Genomic DNA, 26,123 nt, shown 5'->3' with positions numbered 1-26,123 from the left:
CCAGCAATCTTTCCACAGTACAAGATGCCCTTCCCCATCAGATCACATATAGCACTCAGTTTACACCTCTCTGGGGGTAACTGGGTGGTGAAGTGTATAGAACACTGGGCCTCAGACACTTACTAGCTGTGTGACCCTGGGCAAGTCACTTAACCTCTATTTGCCTCAGTTCCTCATCTGTTAAATGGGGATATACTGGAGAAGGAAATGGCAGACCACTCTTGTATCTTTGCCAAGAAAACCCCATGGAAAAAAGTCAATGGAGTCACCTAGAATTGGACATGACTGATCACCAACAATGTACCTTTCACGTAACTTTATGTATTATAGTTACCTGTATACCTGCCATATCCCTGCTCTCATTGCCCTCACCTGGTCTATTGCAATAGCCTCACTGGCCCCTGCCAAGTCTTTTCATTCTTCCAGTTCTTTCTCCACACAGCTGCCAAACTGCTATAACTGTTCCTTTTCATGGGAGACTATGTTTCATCTAAACTGACACTAAACTATCTCCTCTCAAGCCAAGCACATGATCCGGCATCGAGCTCTGCACACAAGAGGATTTAATAAATATTTGGGGAATGAATGAACAAATGAATGAGTGGTGCAACCTTGGACAAAGGAAAGAAGGATCTATGTTAAGCCATTCTCCAAACCCTGAGACCTCTAGTTACCTTCTCCCTTGGAATGAAGGTCAGCTCTTTCCCCTGCAAACTCCACCTAGGCAATGGCCCCTCCTAGTCCATGGTTCATGCATCATCTTTGCAGTTCACGTTTCTCTAGCCCTTTAAACTTGATAGAAAATTTTCTTCACAAGATCCTTGTGAAGGAAGTAAAGTATCATTATTCCCATTTTATGGATGAGGAAACTATTTCATAGGTCACCATGAAAAGGAGGTGATGTCTCATATACTAAGAGTAAATAATAACAGATGGACAGACCATCTGCTGGGCTGCACAGTGATCCCCACAGAATTCAAACAGACCTGAGGAAGGCCTTCGCCACATTAGGTGCATTAGTGTGGGAGGAAACACATGAACAATTAGCACGGAGAATGAGAAATCATGACATGAATAAGATGACAGATCTAGCCAGTCAACAAGCATTTATTAAACACCTACTATGTGCCAGGAATTGTGCTAACCCCTGGCAGTATAACAAAAGGCAGTGGAAGTGATTGTCAAACACTGAAAACAAATAAAATAATTTAATTTAAAAAAAAGAGAGAAGGGCAAAAGAGAGTGCCTACCCTCGAAGAACTCAATGTAATGAGGGAAGACATCATACAAACAGCTATGAGAGTACAAACCTGAGAAACGACACCCTGATAGATGCAGTGACTTGTCAGTTGTCAAAAAGCTCACTGGTAACCAGTCACTCAACAAACAAACATTGACTGTTAACTCCAAGGTCAGTGTGCTCTCCACCATACCACAAGGTTACACACACACACACACACACACACACACACACACACACACACACACACACACACACCCCATAGAATTTACATAACTGCCTAAAATTCACTCATTTAACAAACATTAACATCAAGAACTCATTATTTGCATGAAACCCTGGACTAAAAAATGACAGGAAATCCCTTCCCCACCTATAGCCCAAGGCCTGGTTCCTACAAGTTGCCCCCCTGTTTGGTCCAGCCTGGGGTAGGGCAGGGTGGAGAACACAAACAAAAAAGATTTGCCCCCTTGCCAGTTTCTACTGTGCCTGATGGAGAAGGCAGGGAATAATATGGGTAAGACACAGAAGTCTTGGGTTCCCCCAGTTGGGATGGGGGATTAGGGAGAGAAGGGGCAGGACAAAGCAGGGAAGGAAAGAGAAACAGATGGGGTGGGGGATAGGGAGGAGGAGGTCTCACCTGGATCTCAGAATCAGCCCCATCTGCTTCCACACCCAAGAAAAGCCACACCCCAGACTGGGAAAACAGGTTTGTGTCTAGAGCTGGCCAACTCCCCAGGAGGGTGACATCATTGCCTCTTGGGGACAGGGGGAGGGTGGTGAAAAGGAGAAAGAACTCAGGATCCCTCTTCAATTGCCCACCAGCTTGAGGAAGGGAAAGAGGAGGAATCACAGGAAAAGAAAGATAATGAGACATGAGGATCTAGAGCCACGGCCAGGAAGCACCCAGAGCTGAGTCCTAGATTCCGCTGGAAGCTCAAGGTTTGAGTCTGCCTCTTGATGAGGCAGGATGGTTGACCCACAGAACACAGAAGGTCAGAGCTGCAAGGGACATTCCCCTGGAAGCCACCTGTTTCAACACCATCCTTTTACAAGGAGCAAATTGGGGTCCAAAGAGGGAAAAGGATTCATCCAAGGTTACACACCAAGTTAATAGCAAAGCAGGGACTGAGACTCAGGTCTCATTAATCCTACCCAAGGGCTCTTTCCACTATGCTATAGTGGCCTGGTCTATGAACAACTCCCTCAGCTCTACCCCAAGTAAGATCGCTGACTTCTCCCTAAATACTGTGGCCTTCATAAAGGAAAATATGTTGGCCAATGAATCACCTAGGCAGTTAGGTGGCACAGAAAGCACTAGACTTGGGAGTCAAACCTTGCCTACTAGCTTGTAAGTGTCCATAGGCAAGTCACAGAACTCTCAATCTCAGTTTCTTCATTTGTAAAACAAGGAATAAGGATAGCACTCAGCTGGCAGGGCTGTTGTGAGGATCAAATAAGCTAACCACGTAATAACGCACTTGGTAAATGTTAAATTGCTGGATACATTCTATCATCATTCATCAAAAACTGGAGCCTAGACGATGGCACTGAGAGAAGTTTTTACTTTCTCAAGGGCACCCGTTTCCCCTTAGACCAGAATTACTCTAAGGGCAGGGGGCCAAGTTTCCACCAACGTCCTCAGAGCTCCCAGGACATGGAGGGGGTTTGATTACCAGAGCCAGTTTCCTCCTCGTTCCAGCCAGTCTACGCTGGTCTAGGGCAGGAAGGATGGGCCTGGCCAGGCCCTGTCCCAGTAAACATTTCCTCTCTCCTCCCTCTCCATGCCTGGTCTGGACTCCTGCATCACAGGATTCATATCCTGGTTTTGTTTCCTAAGCCTTGGGGCCCCAGAAGCCCAGCTCCTGTCTGGAGGAAACAGGGCCTTTCAAAATCCGTTGACTCCATTTCCCCAAATCCATACGTGTTACCTCCACAAGATGTCCAAGGATCCCCAGACTCCTGAGACCATGACTGATGTGCTCCTCTCTTCCCGATGAAGGAAGCAGGGCTATCTTTACCTCTACCTTCCCCTATCCCAGGCACAGACTCCTCTTCCTCCAACAAGCACCGAGTATACAAACTTCCCTCCCTGAGGGAAGCGAGTCCCAGACGCTGGATTTGAAGTCAGAAGGCTTAGATATTAATCTCAACTCTCTGTATGACTTTGAAGTCATTTCCCCTTACTCTGCCTCAGTTTCCTCTGTTATACAATAAGGGGATGGGAATGAATGATCTCAAAGAGCCTCTCTCACTCTAAACTACAAAGACAGAAGGCAAAGCAGATGTTGAGCCAAAATTAGAGTGTGTAGCCAGAGATGACAGTGATTGCAGAGTAACCTAATGTGAAGGGCACTAGGAAGACCTTCCATCCAGAGGACCACCATCTCGTCACAGTGCCTGAGACTCCACCATTAGGGCTTCATTGTTAGTAACACTAATAGCCGACATTTACACAGCACTTTAAAGTTTACGAAGCATTTTTCTCACCAACAACCCCATAACTCCTGATGAAAGAGGTTATACATCTCCAGACAGAGAACTGATGGACTCTTGTACGAAGACTGAAGCACACGTTCTGCACTCATTTTATTTTTCTGGGGTTTGTTTTGTTTTGGCAACATGCTTCTTATGGAAATATGTTTTGTATGATTTCACATGTACAACTGACAGCATATTTTTTGACTTCTCAGTGGGTGCAGAAGGAGCTACAGGGAAAGAATTTAGAACTCAACAGTTTTTAAAATAAATGTTAAAAAATAAATAAATGATTAATTTTTCACAAAACAACCTATAAGTTCACCCTAGCCCTAAGATCATAGATATATAATTGATAATAATAAAATAGCATTCATGTAATTCTTCAAAGTTTCCAAAGTGCATTACAAATAATTTATTTTACCGTCACAATAATCCTGTGAGATATGGACTATTAATATTCCCATTTTACAGATGAGGAAACTGGGGCAGACAAAGATTAAGTAACTTGCCCAGGGTCACACAGACTAGTGTACGTCTGATGCTCTATCCACTGTCCCACTGAGCTGCCTCTAAAGTTAGAGCTGGCTGGTCATCACATCCAACCCTTTTATTTTACAGAGGCAGAAACAAGCCCAGAGAAGTGACAGAAGGTCACACAGGTGAGCCAGCTGCAGGGGCAGGATCCCAGCCCTCCAGCTCCAAAACCAGTGATCTTTCAGTTATATCATTGTCAGCAGGCTCAGCGCCTATGACCACGCCACTAATACCGAGTGAGTCAGAACTCTAGCTATGGCCTCTTCCTTGACAAGAGTCCCAGTTAGAGGGAAGAAGGCAATGAAGGCGGGGAGGGTGATGGAAAGAATGCTGCAATCCTGGTTCAGCTACTCTTATGACCTGTATGACCTCAGACAAGTCACTTAACCTCTCTACAATTTTCTCAATTGTAAAATGAGGCCCTTTACATCCCTAAATCCATGATCTTAAGGCAGAAAAAGGTGCAGATAGAGGAGAGAAAATAAGAGACAACTTCAGGGACCATGAAATAAGCTTTGAGGCGTGACAGAAAAGGAAACCAAAGCAAGGACAGCCCCACTTCCACCAAGAACTCCATCATCCACCTGGCTAACCATACACCATGCGATAGCACTGCTCTCACTACCATCCACACAGCTGTCTCATGTTCAGCTGGAGCCCAGAGGTCCAGACTAAGGGCCTGGAAATACCAGAAATACCTGTGAGAGGTGAATCTATTCCTTTGGTTTTGTGATTATATTTCCTGATTAGCTTAATAGTTTTTGCAACTCACAATCAAAACTCAAGATTTTTAAGTTTGCCCTGAGTTTCCCCAAACAATCCTGGGAGGTTCACTTATCCCTATTTTACAGATGAGAAAACTGAGGTTCAGAAGAGGGGAAGCGATTTACCCAAGGCCACACAACTAGCGAGTGCACCCTGAAGATCACATCCTCAAATGGAGATGGAAAATCAGCGTGAGCTGGGACATGACCTCAATCGGACTGGGAACTCCCTGTAGTTCAGGGGAATTTTGTCTTTCCTTCCTCCTGACTCCCTCCATACTGACTAGAACGGTCTCTCATCCAGAGGGTGAGTCATGGAGGGTTGCTGGATTTGAGGTCAGATAACTTGGATTCAAATCCTGGCCCCAAAATAGGTACTATTTCTGTGCTCCTTTTAAGGTTTAAATGCCTTTCTTAACAACAGCCAGTGAGATCAGCAGTGCAAGTACTGTCACTCTCATTTTACAAAAGAGAAACTGAAACTCAGAGAAGGGAACTGACCTGTTGATTGTCACCCAGTGAAGAGGTGATAAGAGCCCAAGGTCCAAAGAAGGCTTTCTGCCTCCGGGATCAGTGCTCCTTCCCACAAAGATGCTGCTTCTTCCCAAGCCCTGGCCAAGCTACTTAACTCCTCCTCAGCAAAAGAGGGATGAGAATATCTGTCTTCCCTACCCACCTCACAAAGTGGTTATGAGTCTTCAGATGCTTCCCCAGAGCTATCAGGTAGTGTCTGGGGTACTGAGGTTTCCCTACTTTTCAGGAAGGCAGAGGAAAAAAATAATTAGAAACACATGACCTTTTGTCCTGCTGTGGAGAGGGGCAACAGTCTTATCTCTCACCCACACCCTGCTCTCCCCACCCCAGCCCAAGCTGGTCAGAGATGAGGGAAGAATCAGACAGGGCTCTCTTTGTTTTACCCACTTCCCTGAAAGAGAAAGTGAGGCACGGGGGAAAAAATGCCTCACCCCAAACCATGATTCCGGTCAAAGAAGGGCAACCAGGTGTTCTGGCTCCCTGCCTTGGCCTGCTGGCTCCACCCAGCAGGGCTCTGTTTGTTGGGATTGCTGGCCCCAGGGAGGCCCTAGAAACCTAGGGAGAAAGCCAATATTGACCAAGTACCTCTCCCTCTTTCCTTTCCCAGTGAAGTTAAGGAGGGTGGGTCAGCCAGCAATGATCCAGTAAGGGTCAAAATTGCTACCCCCCAAATTCTGCCCTCAAAGGGAGTTTCAGGGGTTGTTTTTAACCCCTCTATTTAACCCAACGAACAGCAGCACAGTGTTTTATGTCCAACATACAGCCACCAATGATAAGTGCACCCCAAAGTCTCCCTTTTCTGAGTAGAAAAAGTGGTTTCAAGAATACAGCTGTGGGAGGATTTAGCAGGTCACCAGAAGGTTTAAATGGGTCTAAGGAACAATTGTGGCAGAACAGAAAAATCACTAGTCTTACTTAGGTTCAGAAGACCAGGGTTCGAGGGGCCGCTGGTGCATTCATTGTGTGACATGGTCAAGTCACTTAACATCTCTGTGCCTCAGTTTCCTCATCTGTAAATTGGAGATAATCACATTTGCACTACCTTCTTTATAGGGTTGTTGTGAAGAAAGTCAATTTGCAAAGCTATAAAAATGGAAACTAATGTTCATATTTACATATACACTCTGATCTCACAAAACACCCACAAACACACACGCATACAAATACACACGATGTGGTACTGGAGGACATCAGCTGAAATCTCAACTATACTACATACTTTAATACCTGGGTGACCTTGAATTTAATGTCTTTGAGCCTCAGGCTCCCCATCGGCAAAATGAGGGAGCTGCCAAATATGGTGATGCACTCCTAGAGACCCTGCTGGTAGGGAGCTACAGGAGGGCTAAAGTCAATTGAGGGGCCCCCCCACCCCCACCTGGGAAAGGGGGAAGCCATCAGGATGCCCAGGGTGGAAACAGCAGATCCAAACTTCTGCGCTGATCAGTAGCAGGATCAAGCCTGTGAGTGATGGATACGTTTCCAGCCTGGGCAAAATAGGGAGACAGAGATAGATTAGAGAGAGAGACAGTGTATTACGTGTGTACATATATGCATATATACATACGTGTATGTATATATTATGGATATATAAATTTCTATCGTACAAATCTGTATTAGATATTACGGATAGCATTGTTTAATTACTCAGGGTCACACCTAGTATATTGTGTCATATACACATATACATATATAGATGTACATATATGTTTTGTAGTCTCCTACATAGAGATAACAGATATCTCTAGATCTACATAGATATCTATATCTATGAATATCTACCTATATAGATTTAGAGATAAATATATAGATAGATTATAGACATAGCTGTAACCTATATATAGATGTATCTATAATTTATATCTATAGACAGATTTTTATACCTATGTGTATGTATATATACATGTACATGCTATATAAATACGCGTATATATGTATGTATGTAGGACAATACAATACAATATATGGTTATACATAAGACTAGCTCTCCCAACTGCGTGACCCTGGACAGCTACATAGTCCTTACACTACCAATCTCTCATATAAGAAGGGGCCGGATGAGATAATACACAGGGTTCCATAATGATGTAAATGAAAAGAAGAGCCTCACCAAAAGAAATTCAAAAGCGAATGTAACAAAACTATAAAACTCAAGCAGGGCTGGAACGAGAAGATGGCAGGACAACTCCCACCCACCCCTTTGTAGAGGTGGGAGCTCCCAGGGGTGCACACGTTTCAATCAGGTGTGCTGCCTTTTTTCATCTTTTAAAAAAAATTGTCATATGAGAGAGGAAGGGAAAGGATCCTGGGGATAGCTAGGATGATGTAAGAAGCAGAAGACAACAATAAATACTTATTTTCAAAATATGGAAGGTTCCTTCCAGCTCCTGTGAAATTCTCCGTTTCCCTATAAACATAGGACAACCTCTTTCAGCTCAGAGTGAGGTGACAGACGGGTTCTCTGCTTCACCTGCCCTCCCTCCAGCTGCACTCGGAGCAGGCTCCCCCAGCAATCTTTCCATTCCTGTTTCCCACACTGGGGGGGAAGATGTGGATGGAAAAGACCAAACTGAATACTGTGAAATTCTAATGTCCGAGCTTGCCCTGTGAGAAGAGAGTGGAGAAAGTCCCTTTCCAGCTTCTTCTTTGCAGAGATAGGGGGTGCTGGGCACAGATCCCTGCAGATCATAGCAGATTTTTCCAATGTGCTGAATAGTTCTAAGCTGGTGTTTTTCCCCCTCTTTTTTACTCTTTGTCATAAGGGATAGCTTTCTTGAAGAGGAAGGAGTACATTGCAAAATGTTAAGTTGGACCAAAAAAAAAATTCAATTTTTTTTTTAATTTTAGAGGGTATGATCAGGGATCCCAGACTATCTGAGATGCTTTCGTGGACTTGAAGGCAATTAAATTCCCTCAATTTCCCATATGTTAATGGATAATCACTGATGAAATCTCCTTTCCTATAAGGGAAATGTCTGAAGGGAAGGAAGAAAGAGAAGAGAACAGGATGACAGGAGAGGGGCAAGTCCAAGAACCTAGATCCTGCAGCCAAATTCTGATAACAAATAAGTGGTCCTGCCATGCCCCAGCCTCTCCAGACTGGCAATGGAAAGGTCAAAGTCCTTAGGTCCCCACCTCTACCTCCCTGATGGGCCTCTAGTGAGCAAGGCCTTGGTTGAGGGAAAGAAGATTCTCCAGGCATCTTCTGGGCTGATAGGAGACATCATCCTCAGGGAATCTCCAGTTTTAGAGGGAGATAAGTCTCCTCCCCACTGCCGTCTGTAGGCAACCTTGTTATAAGAGGGGGATACTATCCCTGGTCTAATAATTAAAGCTGTCCCAAAGTGAAACCAGGCCCTTCAAGGGGCACCAAGTACCCCACTCGCAGTTCTTCAAGCACAGGATGGATAACTAGTTTTTGGAGTGAATCCTGGGGTTCAGAAGCGAATCTTCTTCAGATTGTCCTGGCTGCCTCTGAGGTCCTTTCCAATTCTGAGATTCTGTGATAGGGAGGCAGATATTTCATTCTTGGGGTGCCATGACCTCCAGGACAAACACAGAAAGGCAGAGAGAATGAGGTGGAGAGGTGCAAAATGCTGCCTCCACTGTGCCTATAACTGGTCCCATTGCCGCTCAGTGCTCTCAGTCTATCTTAGGGTATTGCAAGGCGGTGAGGGAGAGATCAAACCTTCCACTGCCCCTTCTAGAGCCTCACCTTTCCTCTTCAGTTACAAAGTAGTAGAATACTGGATTTGGTATCTTTAGACCTTTAAATCCTGGCTCTACAACTCACTGAGACCTCAGGCAAATCTCTTTCCCTCTGAGGGTCTCAGTTTCCTTGTCTGTAAAATGAGGGGGTAGAACTAGACCAGATATTCTTACCTTGGGGCAGACAGCGTCTTTAGAAAGATTTCAAGGAGTCCGTAAACTTGGATGGGGAAAAAACTGCATCTTTATTTCAAATATATAATTAGTTTTTTATGTCAATATATTTTATTTCATGAATTTAAAAAATACATTATTCTGAGAAAGGGTTTACAAGCGTCATCGGACTGCCAAAGATGCACGACACAAAGTTAAGAACTCTTACAGATCTCTAATGTCTCTTCAATTCTAAATACTATTTTCTTCCTGCAGATAAGACAAGGCTCTGTCTGCCCCTCCTCTCCACCCCAGAGAGCCTGAAAAGTAGCGTTGGGGTGGTAGACTTTTGAGAGCTGAGATAGAATTCCAGCTCAGGCACTTACTAGCTGAATGCTCTTGGGCAGGTCACTATCCCACAAAGAGCCGTAATTTTTAAAATCTCTAAAATTGGGATAATAATAATACTGGATCTATTTACTTCAGAGGATGTCAGGGAGGAAGGCAGTTTGCAAACCTTAAAGCTACAGAAATGTGAGTAAGCATTGTCACTCATCACCATGACAATATGTGAGTCTGGAATGCATCTGTCTGCCTCAGATTTAGGTTTAGGACTGAGAGGAGGAGTTGTTTAGAACCAGAATTCCCAGGGAACACTTGATTGGAGACAGAACTCCTCCTCACAATGCAAAAGGTAGTAGAATGATGTGGTACTGTTAACTAGGTGCATAGCCTCTTTCAGTTCTGGGAATACAATAAAAGATTCAGCACAGACCCTGCTATCGGAGCTTAAAATTTAATAGGGTAAAATGACATGTACACAGAAATCTGACACAGGAAGAGGAAGATAAGAACAAAGGAGAGGTCCAGGCAAAGGGCTATGGGTAATTTAAGAAAGAAAAGATTGCTATCGTTTTCACTTTTCACATGAGCAGTGAGGGAAATCAGGAAAAAGTTCATGGACAAAGTGGCATCTGGCGGACACACGCACACACACACACAGACATACACAGAGACACACATGGAGACAGAGACAGAGACAGACACAGACACACACATACACACAGACATACACAGAGACACATACAGAGACAGAGACAGAGATAGAGACAGACACAGACACACACACACACACACATACACACACCCCTTTACCCTCTTTTTCCTCCGGTTTCTGAGAGAGGGCTGGTCCTTCTCCCTGAATCCCATTCATTTCAAGCATCTGAATTCTTCCTCCCACCTCCTCCAGCACCTTTCATCTCCAATCCTCAGCTCCTTCCTGTTTTCCTACAAACATAACCAAGTGTCTCCACTCCTTTCCCTGCATCTCTCATTGGTCATGTGTTTTGTGGAAACAGACCAGAAGCTGGAAGCAGGAAACCTGCCTTCCAGTTGTTGGCTCTCAGTGCTTCTCTGTGTAATTGTGGACAAAGTCACTACCACCACGACCTTCAGTTTTCTCACTAGCAAAACGTGGATTTGTACATTTGACCTGCCTCATAAACTTGGGGTGAGGAAACCAAGTTTAAAATCTTAAGGCAGAAGAAAAATGTGAGCTGTGCTTATTATATGGCAGGGTTCTATTTGATGTCAGAGGTCATGAATCCAAATCCCAGAACTTCTATTTACCCTCTGTGACCCTGGACAAATAACTCCAGCAAAATGAGAGGAGTGGGTTAGGTAAATTCCAAGGTATCTTCAATTTCTAACTCTTTAATCCTATGATTTTTTTTACTATAGACTTGCCACATCAACTCGTCTTTCCTTCCTTTTCAGTCTGAATCTTTAGAAAGAGGCAGCTGTAACCAATGCCTCTACTTTCTTACCACTCTTCTACCAGAGGTCTGGTAGCCACTTCCGATTCAAACTCAACTTGTCTAAAACTAAACTTTTCATCTTTGCTCCCCCTCCTAACTGACAGATTCTTATAATGCCAGAGCTAGCAAGATGACTAAAACACAAAATATCGGAGCTTTGGAGGGACCTTAGAACATAACGTCTGAGCTAGCAGGGACCCTAGACACCGAATGTCCACGTCAAGGAAGGATCTTAAAAGATCATCAAGGCTAATGATTCTCAGACTTTTTGATTTCAGGAGCCCTTCAGAACATCTTTACACTCTTAAAAAAAAACTGAGAAGCCCCAAGGGTTTTTGTTTATATGGGTTACATACAAGGGTGTGTTGGGAAATATTTAACAACCAGCTCTCCAAAAAGAGAAGCCACACTTTTAAGTTAATGCTGTCGCTATCACTTTTGGAACACATTAATACTTGCTCTACTACTTTCTTAAAATTGGACAATCAGAAAACCAATAAATCAAGTCCTGATTTACAGCATTTGCTAATTTCAGAAATAAAAATGCTCACAATGAAAAATTAACAATTGATGCTAACTTGTATGAGCTGGTTCCAGCATACCCCTGTATGTCTATCAATATTTACCATATCAGAAATTAAAATTGCTCAAATGTTGAAATAGTTATGAATCCGTTTTAAAATAACAAACAATAAAATATAAGCAATAATAAACCCTTCTATATATTAGCAAAATTAATACATTTTAAAGAAAAGTACCTATTTTTCAGAACAAAAAAAATGAGTGGTATTATTTTGCAGATTTTTGCAAATCTTTTTCATGTCTGGCTTAACAGAAGATGGCTAGACTCTCATATCTGTTTCTGCATTCTATCTGTTTCAATATGTTGTTTTGGTTGAAGGACTAAAGAAAATCTAGCCTTACACAGACATGTAGTTGGAAAAAGGAGGGGAATTTTAATAAATAATGTCCTAGTATTATGAAAATAGTTTTGATCTCCTAGACCCCCTGAAAGGGACTTGGGCAACCCCTAGGAGTCCTGGGACCACACTTTGAATACAGCTGATCTAAGCCGGTCTCTTCATTTTACAGGTGAAGAAACTGAGACCTGGAAAAAGAAAGTAATTTAGTCAATGTCTTACTTGTAGCAGGCAACGAAGGTAAAGTCTGAACCCAGGTTTTTGTCAGTGGCCCTACAATAATCCCAGTCACCTAGACCTCAAACCCTCAAATCACCTTTGACTCTTCCCTCTTCTTCCCATATCACATCCAGTCACTAAGTTCTCAACACTCTTTCCTGTGAGCCTTCCCCTCGATTCTCCTTACATGATGTCTTACATTTGGTCTCCCCCCTCCCTGCCTTTCCATTGCCACCACCCAGGTCCTTATCACCTTCACCCAGAGCAGAGAGGGACTTGAAGCCCGGTCTTAAAAAAGGAAACACCCCAAATGGGATTTAAGACAGCTCGGAACTTGTCTCAATTTGATTGGAAAAAGCTGCTCAAGCAGAAAAAGCACTCTGAAGTCAGAAGACCTAGGTTCCAATCTAGGCTACATGACCTAGGACGAGTGACTTAGCCCATCAGAGACAGTTTTCCTCATTTGTAATTTGAAGAGGTTTTTGTTGTTGAGTTGTTTCAATTGTGTCCAACACTTTGTGACCCTATTTTGAGGTTTTCTTGGCAAAGATACTGGAGTGGTTTGCCATGTCCTCTTCCAGCTCATTTCACAGATGAGGAAACTGAGGCAAACAGGGATAAGTGATTTGCCCAGGGTCCCACAGCTATCAAGTGTCTGAGGTGGAATTTGAACTCTTTTACCTAGCCCTGGAGTTCTTTCTTATGAAGATTTCAATTTAATTCAATAAATACCTATTGATCACGTACTACTGGGCAGGCACAGTGCTAATCACAGAGGACACAAAAAAAGGCAGTCCTCACTTCAAGGAACCCACGATCTAATAGATCAAATGAGATCGATCAGGTGAAAAGTCTGAAACAATTTGCAACCATCACAGACATGCTAGCAATGACGTTATTATTGCTACGATCAGTTTCTGTAGGCTCCAGGTTTCTATCTCTTCCCTGCTGGGGGTGGGGGTGAGAACAGAAAGGCTCTTTCCTGCCTGAATTTAACCCTCTGCGACTGCCTCATGAAAGAAAAACGAAGTGGCATGGAGGTAGGACTGTGAAGATGACAGACTTTGCAATGACCATAGATTATTTCAAAGGATGAAAAATAGCATTTTCTCTACACTACTCTAAAACTCCAAAGGACCCGTGACCTCCTCAACATATACATCCCCTTCAAGAGTACAGATCATAACCCTTCCATGCAGGTCCTTGTTTCTCTCTCTCTCTCTCTCTCTCTCTCTCTCTCTCTCTCTCTTTCTCTCTTCTCTCCTCTCCTCTCCTCTCCTCTCTTTCCCTTTCTCCTTTTCTTCTCTCTCTACTCTTTCTCTCTGTAAATAAATGTATACACATCACACACATATGTATACAAGTATTTATATACACATATGCATGTATACATATAAACACACACAAATGTCCCCTGGGTGGGGGTCAATTTCAGTTCTTCAAAGATTGTACATTACATGACTCAATGCCACAACACATCTCAAGAAGAATCTCCATGTTCAAAGGATAGGCTTGTTTTGAGGAGATGCTTGGGGATCACTAAAAGCACTATACAATTTCCCAAAGGAAATCTCTCTCACTTTCCCTCCTCTGATGGAATTCTGGATCTCACTCATCATCCATTTCCACTCTTTGTTCAAATTATATGCCTTTAAAGTGCTTCTACTCCCAATTCCCAGGGAAGTAAACAGCACAAACATTGGCTTCATCTCCATTTGACAAAAGAGGAAACAAAAGTTCAGTGATTTGCTCGAGATCCCACAGCCAGTAAGTGTCAGAGCTGGGATGTGAACCCAGACTTATTGACACTAAAGTCTGGCACTACTTTCCACTGCGCTGTGTTCTCTTCCCAGCATCCACTCATTTTAATATTTACCCTTTACAAAACAGAAATTAGGGAAGTAAATCTGTTCCCTACCCCCACAATCACATCACTTTACTGTTGTCATTTCAGTGTATCCAACTCTTTGTGCCCCTATTTGGGGTTTTCTTGGCAAAGATACTGGAATGGTTTGCCATTTTCTTCTCCAACACATTTGACAGATGAGGAAACTGAGGCAAACAAAGATTAAGTGAATTGCTCAGGGTCAAATGGATGTAGCAACTAACTACCTTGGAGAGCTACTAAATTCAACCAGCATTTTAAAAATGCCTATTACATGTCAAGCTCCAAGTTAAACTCTAGCAATGTAAAGGAAAAAAAAAATAAAGTCCTCAAAGAACTTACATCCTACATTGAGTGGGATCTGGTGTTCTCCAGTAGAAGGAGGGCTGCATTTGAAGTCAAAAGTCCTAGGTGTGAATCCTGACTCTGCCACCCTACTATCTCTGTGACCCTGGGCCCAGACAATATGGAAGCTTCCTGGGATCCCTTCTCTTCATCTCCACAGTGTAGAGATTGGACTAGACATGTCAAAAGAGATAATTCTTGGGCAAAATACAAGTTTAACTCAAACAATTAATAATTTATTGTCTATTCTCTGTAAGACATAGTTCTGGGAATGAAAAGATGAAGTCCACAGAAGATCCTACCCTCAGGGAGTTTATAATCTACTTGAAGGGGGGAGAGAATCATACACATACATACATGTATAAGAGGGATACAAAGCAGACTGTGATCATAACAAAAGAGGGAGAAACAGACAGACAAAGATGCCAAAAGGATCTAAGAAAATTTCAGAAGGAAGAGAGCACTTTCAGCTGGAAAAATCAAGGAAGGATCCATGGAGAATGTGGTGCCTGAGAGAGAACTTGAAGAATGATGTGAGGAATTATAAGATTCTGACTCAAACTGCTGAACCTCTTAGAACTTTACTCACACCATCTATTCAGGTGGCACAGTACATGGAGCACTGGCTCTGGACTTAGGAACACTTGAGTTCAAATCCAGCCTCAGATATACTTACTGTGTGACCCTGGACAAGTTACTTAAACTGTTTGCCTCAGTTTCCTCATCTGTAAAATGGGGTTAATAATAGCACCTACCTCTCAAGGTTATCGTGAGGATCAAATGCACTTACCACAGTGCCTGGCATGCAGTAGGTGCTAATGTATATTTGTTATCACCATCATCACTAGGAGTCCTGAGCCAGAAGGAAGGCATCAGGAAGACAGCTACCCCTTTTAGGTGACGTCTTCCTTCTCCTGACTCCGAGACTCTAGCAAGGTTCAGCCGCTTGATCCCTTTCCCTCTCATCTCCTGAGCTGACTTGGCAGCTCTGGCCTGTTAGCACCTGTCCCAACCAATACAGTGATAGAAGCAAGAAGCAAATGCCAAGCTCCTTTCAGGTAGGAGGGGAAAGAAAGAAAGCAGATGGAGCCTGGGAGAAGCTGAAAGGTCAGAGGGCAAGTCCATGACAGGTAGTGGGAAAGGCCTACTCAACCACAGGCACTGAGACAGACCCCTTGGTTATCAGTCAAGGGGCCCAAGGTTCTAGCTCAAGTGATGCCATCAACGCCTTCTGGGACCTGTGGCCAGTCACTGCAATTTTATGAGCCTCATTTTCTTCATCTGTACAAAAGGAAATGCTTATCATCAGCAAGCTTTGTGTGACCTCTTACAGTCTGACTCTCACATGCATACACACAATCTCTCCCAAGTTTGTCACAAACACAATTTCTCTCTGCTCACAACCAGTTTTCTCACTCATACACACAATCTCTCAGTTTGCTGCTCACACACAACTCCCTTCTCACTCCCACATTCTCTATGGCCCCGAGTCACTATAATTCTCCCCTTCTCAAGCTCTCTCACCCTGGGAACCTCAAGGTCTGGAACCTGGCAGCAGCACTGTGTGCCAAAGCAGAGGATCCTCATTCAGCTCCCCCAGAGCTGGATTAAACACCATCTTCCAGTGCCCCAACCTTTCTAACCCCTTCTTCTATAGAGGCAATACTCTCTATAGAAAAAAAAAAAGAGCTCTGGGTGTGGCCTTAGAGGATCTGGGTTTGGCACCCACTATCAACATGACCTTGGACAAATCATTTCCTTTCTCCATGACTCAAGCTTCCTCATTGGTAAAATAAAGGGTGGGACCAGATTCAATTCAATTCAATTTAACAAGCATGCGTTAAGAGCCTACGGAGGGGTCAGGTATTATGTAGGGGCTGGAGATAACAAAACATAAAATCAAAATCCACACCTTGGAGCTTGCTTGCATTGGACTGGTTGATTAAGCATATAAAAGAATAAGTAAATATAAGACAATATGAGAAGGGAAAGAACACTCAAAACCAAAGAGATCAGAGAAATCCTCCCAGAGGCTGTGGTACCTGAAGGAAGCTAAGAATTCCAAGAAGAGAAGGGAAAAGGGAGTGCATTCCAGGCTTGCAGGGCAGCTTCTGCTAAGGCGGGCAGGCTGCAGATGGAATGTCAAGTTCAGAAAATAGGCCACTTGAGCTAGGTGGTAGATTATGTAAAGAGTGATGTATAATATGGCTCAGTCTGGTCTAACCCCCTCATTTTACAGAGGAGGAATCGAAGGTCTAGAAAAGGGAAGTGATGTGCTGAGGGACACACAGGTAGTGGTAACCAAAATACATAGAGATTCAAAATTTACAAAGGTATCTAGTGTTTTATGATTGAAATGTTTTACATCTATTATTTCATTTGCTCCTCCCAACAAATGGGTGAAATGAGAATGATGAGTATGCGTTAAAGAGGGTCAGGCCTTGACTTGATCGCACAGTTAAGTGTCAGAGATGGGTTTAGAATCTAGGTCTCCCCTGATTCTACTACACTGCACACTTCCCATCTTTTGGTCTCAGTTTTTCCATCTATAAAATGGGTTTAATAACAACCACCCTGTACTGGCCTTGCAGGAGCACTGGGATGATTAAATGGATAATGAAGAACAATCTTTGTAAGCTATTAAACGTCATTCGTTGTTGAGTCTTCAGACTCTTCGTGACCCCATTTGGGATTTTCTTGGCAAAGATAATGGAGTCCTTTGCCATTTCCTTCTTCAGTTCATTCTACAGAGGAGAAAATTGAGGTAAACAGGGCTAAATGACTTGCCCACGGTACCACAGCTACTAAGTATCTACGGCCAGCAGATTTGATCTCAAGTCTTCTTGACTCCAAACCTGGCACTCTATCCACTGTAGCACATAACAGCCAAAACATCACTGGTCTACCCTATAAAACTATAAAGCACTATTATTACTGTACTACTAAAAAACCCCCATGATCTTTCCCTCTCTACTTCTCTAACATAGTTAAATGGAAAATATACTGAATTTGGATTTAAAAGGCCCTACTTCTAATACTGGTTCTGACACTTGCTGGTTTTCTGACCTTGGACAATTGGTGGCCTCAATTTCCTTATCACTAAAATGAAGATAAATGGTCCTTGTGCTTCCTCCCTCAAGATTACTGCAAGGAAAGAGTTTTATAACTTTAGGGTGCCTGAGAAATGGGAGTTACCATCTCTTGCTAATCTCCCTGACCCCCCCATAGGAAACCTCAATCCCAGCCAGACGTTCTGATCTCACCACCACTCCCCTTTATCCTCCCAACACATTTCTGCCTCTGCTTGCACTGTTTCCCTAGCTGAAATTTTCCTCTTCCTGTCACACCGGCCCACAATCCTTTCTGCCTGTCTATTAACTCAACCATTAACCCAACTTTACCATTTTAGACTCTGATTTCTCCTGAATAATATGATTTCTGTGAAACTTCAGGCATAAAGGTTAACTTCCTGAAGATGTGAATTCTCTCCCTTAGGGATTCTGGTAACATTCCCCTTGTTTTGGCACTTGCCATATCATAGCTATTAAAGCTTAACTTAGACTTTCTGGGACATCCCTATTTGTGACTACTAGCAGACACTATAATAGGTACAAATACAAAAGTCTCTGCCTTCAGGGAGTTTACATCTTATTGGAGCACACAAGTAAGTAAATATAAAGTCATTCTGGGAGGGAGCAAGCACCTGGAAATGAAAGGCCTTGTGGCACCTATACAGTGCTTTGAAGGAAGGCAGGTTTTCTAACTGGTGGAGGTGAGGAAGTGTTTTCCTGCACAAAGTCAGAGGGAATATCACATACAGGGAAGAACTAGTAACCCAGCTGGAACAAAGAATTCTTAAAGGGCAGTAATAGGAAATAAGACTCAAAGGATAGGGAGGAGCCAGGTGGAAGGGCTTTAAAGGTCAATCCAAATAGTTTTCTTTTATCCTAGAGGAAACAGGGGGTAAGCGGTGAGGGGAGACAGGGCTGGATCAGTATTTTAGGAATATTCATTTGATGCCTATGTGGAGGATGGAGTGGGGAAGAGACTGGACATGAGGAGACTAATTAGAAATCTACTCCAATAGTCCAGGCAGGGAGGTGATGGGGGCCTGAAGTAAAGTGAGAGAAGGGATATACTGTGATGGTGGAATAGAAAATACTTGGCAATGGATTGGATATTGGAGATCAGAGAAAGGGGAGAGTCAAGGAAGGCTCCATGGTTCCAAACCTGTGTTACAAGGAATGGTGTTGTTTTCTAAAGAAATAGGGAAGTTCAGAGGAGAAATGAGAAAGTTTGTGAGAGAGGGGGATGGCGAATTCTGCTTTAGATCAAATGTGATATTTGTAAAAAGCACTTAGCACAGTGCTTGGTTCTCTATAAATCCTCCCTGCTTTCCCTTTCCCCCTAGACATGTCCAGTTTGAGATTCCTGAACATATCTCATCTCTCCAACTAAGTCCCCAGGTCTTATATATCTTTGTATCCTGGAGGGCTCAAGTCCTGATCCAGTATATGTTCAGGAAATACTTACTGAACTGGCTCCTTATTTCCTTCCCCACCCCGTTCCCTCACCTCAGGGTGACACTGGGGCTACAGAGAGGGTCATGTTTGGGTCACCTGAACAAAGGCTGGCGAATTAGGAGGCCTAGATCTCACTCCTGTGGCAGCCAATGACTCACTCTGTGTGACTCGGGCAATTCACTTCCTCTCTCAAGGCCTTCTAAACTGATAAACTTCCCTCTGAAAATTAGCTCAGAGTGGTAGTGTGATTCCCAGGAAAATTAGGAAGCTGAATGGAAGCCTCTAACCCAGGGTGGGCTCCCTCTCTCAGTGCCAGAGCCTGGAATACACCAAATGGGACAGTGTACAAAAGGCGCTTTATAAACCAAAAATCTGCCAAGTGTCTTTACATGTGTCCTCATTTGCTATATAAATATCATTCATCTATATAAATGTCATTACCTCATTTGCTATATAAATGTCAGCCATTCTCCTAGCTACTTTTTCACCACTTTATGTCCTAGCCCACCAGGGGCAAAGACTTCTCCAGAAAAAGCTTTTTCGCCATAAATTTCAGTATGAACCTGAGTTATTAGTAATGTCCCCCTACAACACAGGCAAGCACATAGTGGGCATGTGATAAATTTTGGACTGGTGGACTGGAGGTATAGCACCATAGGACTTAGAGTTGGAAGACCCCGTACACCTCAAGACCAACTTCATTTTACACTCAGAGAAACGGAAGCCCAGGCAGGGAAAATGACTGGCCCAAAGCTCACACAGGCAGTAAACAGAAGTCTGGATTTGAACAGACTCCAGCTCCTCCAACTCCAAGTCCAGATATAACTCCTTCTGCTACATCACGTAAAGGGGAGCCAGGGCAATATAGTAGAAAGAGTGGTAGATGGAACAGTGGACAGAGCACTGGACTTAGAGTCAGGAAAACATGAGTTCTAATCCTGATTCAAACAGCAGCTATATGACCTTGGGCAAGTCACTTCTCTGGGCCTCAGAGAAAATGAGAGGGCTGGAGTAGAGGCCCTCTGAAGTCCCTTTCAGCTCTACAGATATGATCCCATGATGCTATGACCTGTTTGAATCTCAGCCCTGATCTGTAACATCCTTGTTGTAGTGGAAAGAGTACTGGATTCGGGGCTGGATTTGAGTTCTGGCTGTATCATTGAATACTCAGGTAACCTTAAGCTTCATCCTCAAAGCCGCAATTTTCTCCTCCTTTATAAAAATATATTAAATGATCTCTAAGCTCCCTTTTCAGCTTTCAAGCCTATGATATTGTAACTCATTTTTTGCTTATGTAAGCCTCAGCTTCCTTGCTATGTGACCATGAGTTGGTCACTTAAAGTTCTTGAAGCCTCCATATCTCTGTAAAATGAACACAATAAAACATCTATGAAGTTGTGAAGCTCAAATTTTTAAAAATTCATGTATATATGTGTATATATTGCAATATATATTCCTGTAATACATGTGTATGTGTGTGTGTGTGTGTGTTCTGTAAGCTATCGACAGGAAATGGGGTCTAGGATGGTGTTAAAACCAGCCTGACTCTTGTAAATACAGTCTCTGCCACTTACCAAGCAGCAGGACCATGGGAAATTCATTTTCCTCATCTATAAAATGAGAATAGTAAAACTTACACTAATTACTTCATAGGGTTCTTATGGTTAGGGAAGCACTTTCTAAACCATATCATACCATAGAAGAAAGAAGTATTATACGAATCTATATAATTAGTCATGTTATAAGTAGGCTGATCCGGAAAAGCCCCTCCCCAGAATATCCAGTGCCCCCAACCCAGAAAACTCCATTTCCTACAATTCGTACCTAGCACCCCAATTTCTTCTCACTCTGAGCCCAGTTCATTTGTAACCTCTGTGAAGGCCTCCCAGATTAACCCAACTGCCTTGGTCTGTGATTCAGTCAGAAGCCCAGAGGTTGTCGGGAGCCCAAAAGTTCTACCCAACACTGGGCTTGAATCCCAGGGCTCTGGACTTATGTCATCTTGAAATCCCCTCTCACTGAGACGGGAACAGCCTCCCTGTGGGAGGGGAAGGAAAAGAGAGGAAGATCCGGAATCCTGACGAGCATTCTGGAACAGGCCTGGGATGACAATGCCCCATTGTGCAGCAGGCACACAGAGCGTGTGTGTACACACACACACCACACACAGACTGTCTGCCAGTAAGGGTGGGGCTAGTTGGAGGTGGGGCGCTGGGTCCTACCATTAATCCATGACCCTGGGATCCCAGCTCACCAAATTGGCACCTGCTTTGGAGACCATTAGAAAGCAAGAGGCTGCCAGAGGAGGGGGGAGGGGAATGCAAAAGGAAACTTAGCAAATGAAAATAGCAACAAGCTGCTGGACTTGGAGTCTGGAGGTCTGGTCTACCATTAATAGCCATATGACCTTGGGCCAGTCATTTCCTCAAATTGGAATCAATTGCTTCCTGTGGAAAATGGAGACCATCAGTGTTACCTACTGTCCTCTTCTTCCACAGGATGGTTGAGAGACTCAAAAGTTCAGCTCAAACTCCTTTCCTAAGCATTCTCCAGGCCCTCCACCACATGAGGACACGGCATTTCCAGGCCTATCTAGGCCTATCTCACATGATTCCCTTCCACACATCCTATTGCTCCAGTCAAGCTGGACATGAATGCGCCCTCCAGTTTATATACCTAGATCTGAAACATTTTCCTTCCCCGTTAAAATCCAAGCCAGCCTTTAAAGCCCAATTTGCAAGCCTTTCTAGAAATCTAACTAGGCTCACCACCACTCTGCCCAAAGCAGGTATTTAATCAATGTACATTAGACTGAACGGAGACAAGAGAGCTAAAACACTCTGCAAACTACACAGTGCTTCATAAATGCCACTGTCCCTTTGGGATGGGGGAGGGACAGGAGGTCTAGACCAGACTTTACTAGTGTAGAGAACTCCTGGTAAAGAAACTCCTTCTACCAATGTCAAATGGAATGTTCAGCAAAGCACAGTCATTTTAAAAACTTTTATCGATAGCCTTTTTAAAAATATTCCTTTCATTTCAAATCTATCCCTCTCCAACCCATACTCAGCAAGCCATCCCTTATAACACAAAACAAAATAAGAGAAAGAAAAGCCGTTCAGAAAGACTTACCAATACATCAGTTAAGTCTAACAGCATACTTAATATTCCACACCCATAGTCCCCCACTTCTACAAAAAATGGAAGGAAGGTCTTTTTTCTTCTTTCTTCTTCAGGACCAAGCTTGATCGCTAGGATTAGTGACACTTAGGACGTTGCCTGGTTAAGCGACTTGCCCACCACAGTAACAAAGACCAGTGTGTCACAGGCGGAACTTGAACTCAGGCCCTCCTGAGTCTGAGGTCAGCTCTCTATCTACCAGGTTACATTACCTTTCATAAATATCAAATGACATTACCATATTCAAATATGGAAAGAATCTCTCCCAATCCATCTATGGCTTCCTAAGAAATCCTACGTGCCATAGAAGCATAGAGGTTACATGACCTCTGACTCAGTACATATGAGAAGCAAATCCTCAGATCTGAGGATTTGAAAGCCAGGTCTCCAAGACTGTAGTCCTAAGCAATCTACCTAGTATAAGACAGTGCCTCTTTTCATTACGGTAACTGTCTTCTACCTTCCAGCTGCGACGTGTATGGGAGTTCTCTCTCTTCAACTAAACCCCAAATTATGTGAGAACAGGAATATGCTTTTTCTTGCTGAATCTGCAAGAAGGGCTTAGTATGTACTTGTCTGGAATTTGGACCCAGCCTTGAAAGCTAGTCAGAAATTTTGTACTGGCCCAGGATATGCTATGTACCCCTAACATTTCATCCAGGATCACCCCAATCACAGATGGCTCACTCCAAATCCTAAGGAAAAGCTCTCAATATGACTTAGAAAATTAATCTCTTCCCTTGGCCTAAGTGAGACCAGTCAATCCAATAACCCTATTTATTAATAATTAGAGGTAATGTAGTATAGTAGAAAGATCACTGACTCAGGAGTCAGGATACCCTAAGTTTCCCATTGGACTCTGCCTCTTACTCCACCTTTGTAACCTTGAGCAAGTCATTTCTACTTAATTTCCTCTTTGATAAAACTAGGAGGCTGGTTCCCTTAGAACTCTAAATCCTCAGATAACATTATCTTAGCTCACATTTATTTAGCACTTTTCTGGTTTGCAAACTTGATTTCCTTACAACACCTACTGTGACTTAATCGGTGCTGTAAGACAGAGGTGTCAAACCAAGAAAGGCCCAACCAGATTAAAATGAAATTAAGAAATGTTTAACAATAAATAAAAATACCACAAAATACAGAGAATGTTAATTTCAGGTTATCGAAGTCAATATCTCTCCTCTTTCCCCAACCTCTATCCCTTTCTATTTGTTATACGAGGATGACAAAAGATAACACTGGTAAACGTGTGGGAAGGCAGACATGCCAATGCAATGGTGATGGAGTTTGGAAACAGGTCCAATCATCCTGGAAAATAACTTGGAATTATAATTAAAAAATAACTAAACTATATATGCTCCTTGACCTAGCGATGCAGACTGATACCAGAAACAACACCAAGAAACGCAAAAGAGAAGAAAAGGTTCCACACATACAAAAACATTTACAGCAGCAATTTTTGGGGTAGTAAAAAACAAAACAACTTAAACTAAAAGAAAAATGGAAAAGCCATCCATCAGGGGAAGCTTGAAAAACTGTGACATATGAATATAATAAAATAGTATTGGACCTTAAAAAGTGACAACTATGAAAAAGGAAGAGAAACTTGAGAAAACTCAAATGAACTAATGCAGAAGGCAGTCAGCAGAACCAGGAGAACAACGTATATAATCATCAAAATATCTTATTGTTTGGGTTATTTGTTATACATCGTATGTTTTTATCATGAAAACAGCATGGAGAGGACAGGAGAACTCAGATCAGCTGTGACTTCAGAAGGCTGCCCTCCTAGCAGAGAGATGGACCAGAGGGGAAGAACGAGGAATAAACGTTGTCATGGCCAATGGGCCAGTTCGTCACTTGTTCTATCCAAACCTTGTTTTTTTAACAAAGGAGGGTTCCATTTAGCAGGGTGGAGATGAGGAGTCATTAGGAAATGTCAGAATTGTTTAAGAGACCCTCAATGAAATACTTGTTTGTTAAATTTTTTAAAATCATAAGCACTATACGCATTATTTATATTTTACCAGTAAACATAATTCCCTGCTTTAATGTTTCCAAAAGTAATTTTCTCCCAACAAGACACGTAAGATAAATAATTATTCTCATGTAATAGGTGATAAAAGACTCTAAAAGGAACAATTATTTACCCAAGGAAAGAAAAGGAATAAGTGGCAGAGTCCATATTGTAATTCAGGCATCATAACCTTTAGTCCAGGCTTCTTCCCCTGACCCCTTGACCAAGCATCTTCAGCTCTGACAGAGAGGTGATGGGCCCCACTGGGAAGGAATGGAAAAAGGAGATATTTCTCTGGCCCTCAGGGAGCTACTAATCTAGTCAGGAACACAAGAAGCCACTGCTAGAGTGTAAGTGCTCTTCCTCCGAAGGAAACAGATTTTAAAAAAAAATCCACTCTTCTGTCAGTCATAGCAGGGAGGCTTTAGGGAGAAATTGTTTAGGAGAATTCCTTCTCTCCTGTGACAAGGAGCACATTACTGACCCTTAGAGGGAGTAACCCTAGGAAGACTGCTGAACCTCGTGTTCTGAGAGCCAGAGCTTCAGGGAAAGGGCTTGGACTTGGTGTCAGAGAATTTGTGTTTGAGCTCCAATACTTGTTCACTGTGTGACCATGGGCCTAATCACTCCAACCTCTATGAGACTCAATTTGATCATCTACAAATATGAAGATGTTTGCTTTTTTAAAATGGTAAAATGCTAAAAGAAAAAATAAGAGTTTTCATTCTCAGGTAACCCTGATCAGGGGGGCTAAGGGGAAGTTAAACACAGTGATCCACCCTCACTGACCCTTCTTTCCCCTACTCCTTCCCCAATGATGTCAAGTAGGAGGGGGTAAAACAGATAGGAAAATGAGGGCAATGTAAGAGTCCCTCCCCAAGATGACAGCAGATTCAGACAGAACTCCCACTCAGATACCCCAACTCCTAGCAAAGAGCTCTGTCTTCCTCCTGACATGTTCGTGGCGTCTTGTTAAAGTTTACAAAGCACATTCCTTAGGTTATCACATTTGATCTTAACCATATGGGTTGACCTTGTACTTTTCATAGAATTTTGGACTGAGAACTAGAAGCATTTTACTTATTGGAAAACATGTTATATATTAGAAAACTAGAGGCAGAGCCTGGACTTGAGCCCAGGTCTTCTCATTTTAAGTCTGGACCTATTTCTACTGTGTTCTTCCCAATTAAGTTAATGTCTAAAGGCAGAATAAGTCCAGGAGGGAAATGGAGTCACTCGTGGGGGTGGTGAGGCAGAGCTGGACTTGCCTGAATATTGAGATGTTATGAGACAAGAATGGCAAGGCCTTATTTCTCTCATGCCCATGGATCTTCAGCTGAGTTCCCATTTCTTTAGCCATTTAATATTTACAAAACACTTTCCTTTCAACAAACCTTGATGGATACAGGAATATAAGGTTTATTACCCCCCTTTTTAAAAATGAAGAAACAGACTCTCAGGGAAATAAAGTCATGTCTGCCCAAGGTCAGACACATATTCAGTATCACTACTCAACTCTAGATCTCTGTGTTTTCAAATCTCTGTGATTCCAAATTCTCTATCCTTTCTACTGCAACATGGCATCATTCAAGCAACATTCTTCTAACATGCTTTTGCTCTGTCTTTCCAGAAACCACGTTCATTTCTCTTTACAACACAATCTTTTCATGACCTTGGACAATCTGAACTTCTCTGAGGCTCAGTTTCCTTTCTGGTAAAATGTGAGGATTGGGTTAGAGTAAGCATTCTTAATCTTGAGTCCACATACCTCCAAAGAGCTAAGCCCCCTTTGGACGAATA

At 42.9% G+C, this 26,123-nt stretch overlaps 1 protein-coding gene across 4 annotated transcripts in view; it reads right to left on the bottom strand.

Moving 5' to 3' along the window:
• NBEAL2 (neurobeachin like 2) overlaps positions 1 to 26,123 on the bottom strand; it is a 154,009-nt gene that overhangs the window by 122,674 nt on the left and 5,212 nt on the right. For 2 of the 4 annotated variants that reach the window (XM_072653390.1, XM_072653402.1), the window contains exon 1: positions 1,881 to 7,344. The exons of the other annotated variants lie outside the window; for them this stretch is intronic. In XM_072653390.1, coding sequence (XP_072509491.1) covers positions 1,881 to 2,117 — 237 coding nt within the window. In that variant the 5' untranslated portion in view covers positions 2,118 to 7,344. Of the gene's footprint in view, positions 1 to 1,880; positions 7,345 to 26,123 lie in introns of those variants that run through there. 4 annotated transcript variants of the gene reach the window in all.

Source organism: Notamacropus eugenii, chromosome 1 (genome assembly GCF_028372415.1).
Source record: "Notamacropus eugenii isolate mMacEug1 chromosome 1, mMacEug1.pri_v2, whole genome shotgun sequence".
Taxonomy (NCBI): domain Eukaryota; kingdom Metazoa; phylum Chordata; class Mammalia; order Diprotodontia; family Macropodidae; genus Notamacropus; species Notamacropus eugenii.
The sequence above is the reverse complement of the archived record's forward strand: the minus strand, read 5'-3'. Positions and strand labels throughout refer to the sequence as shown.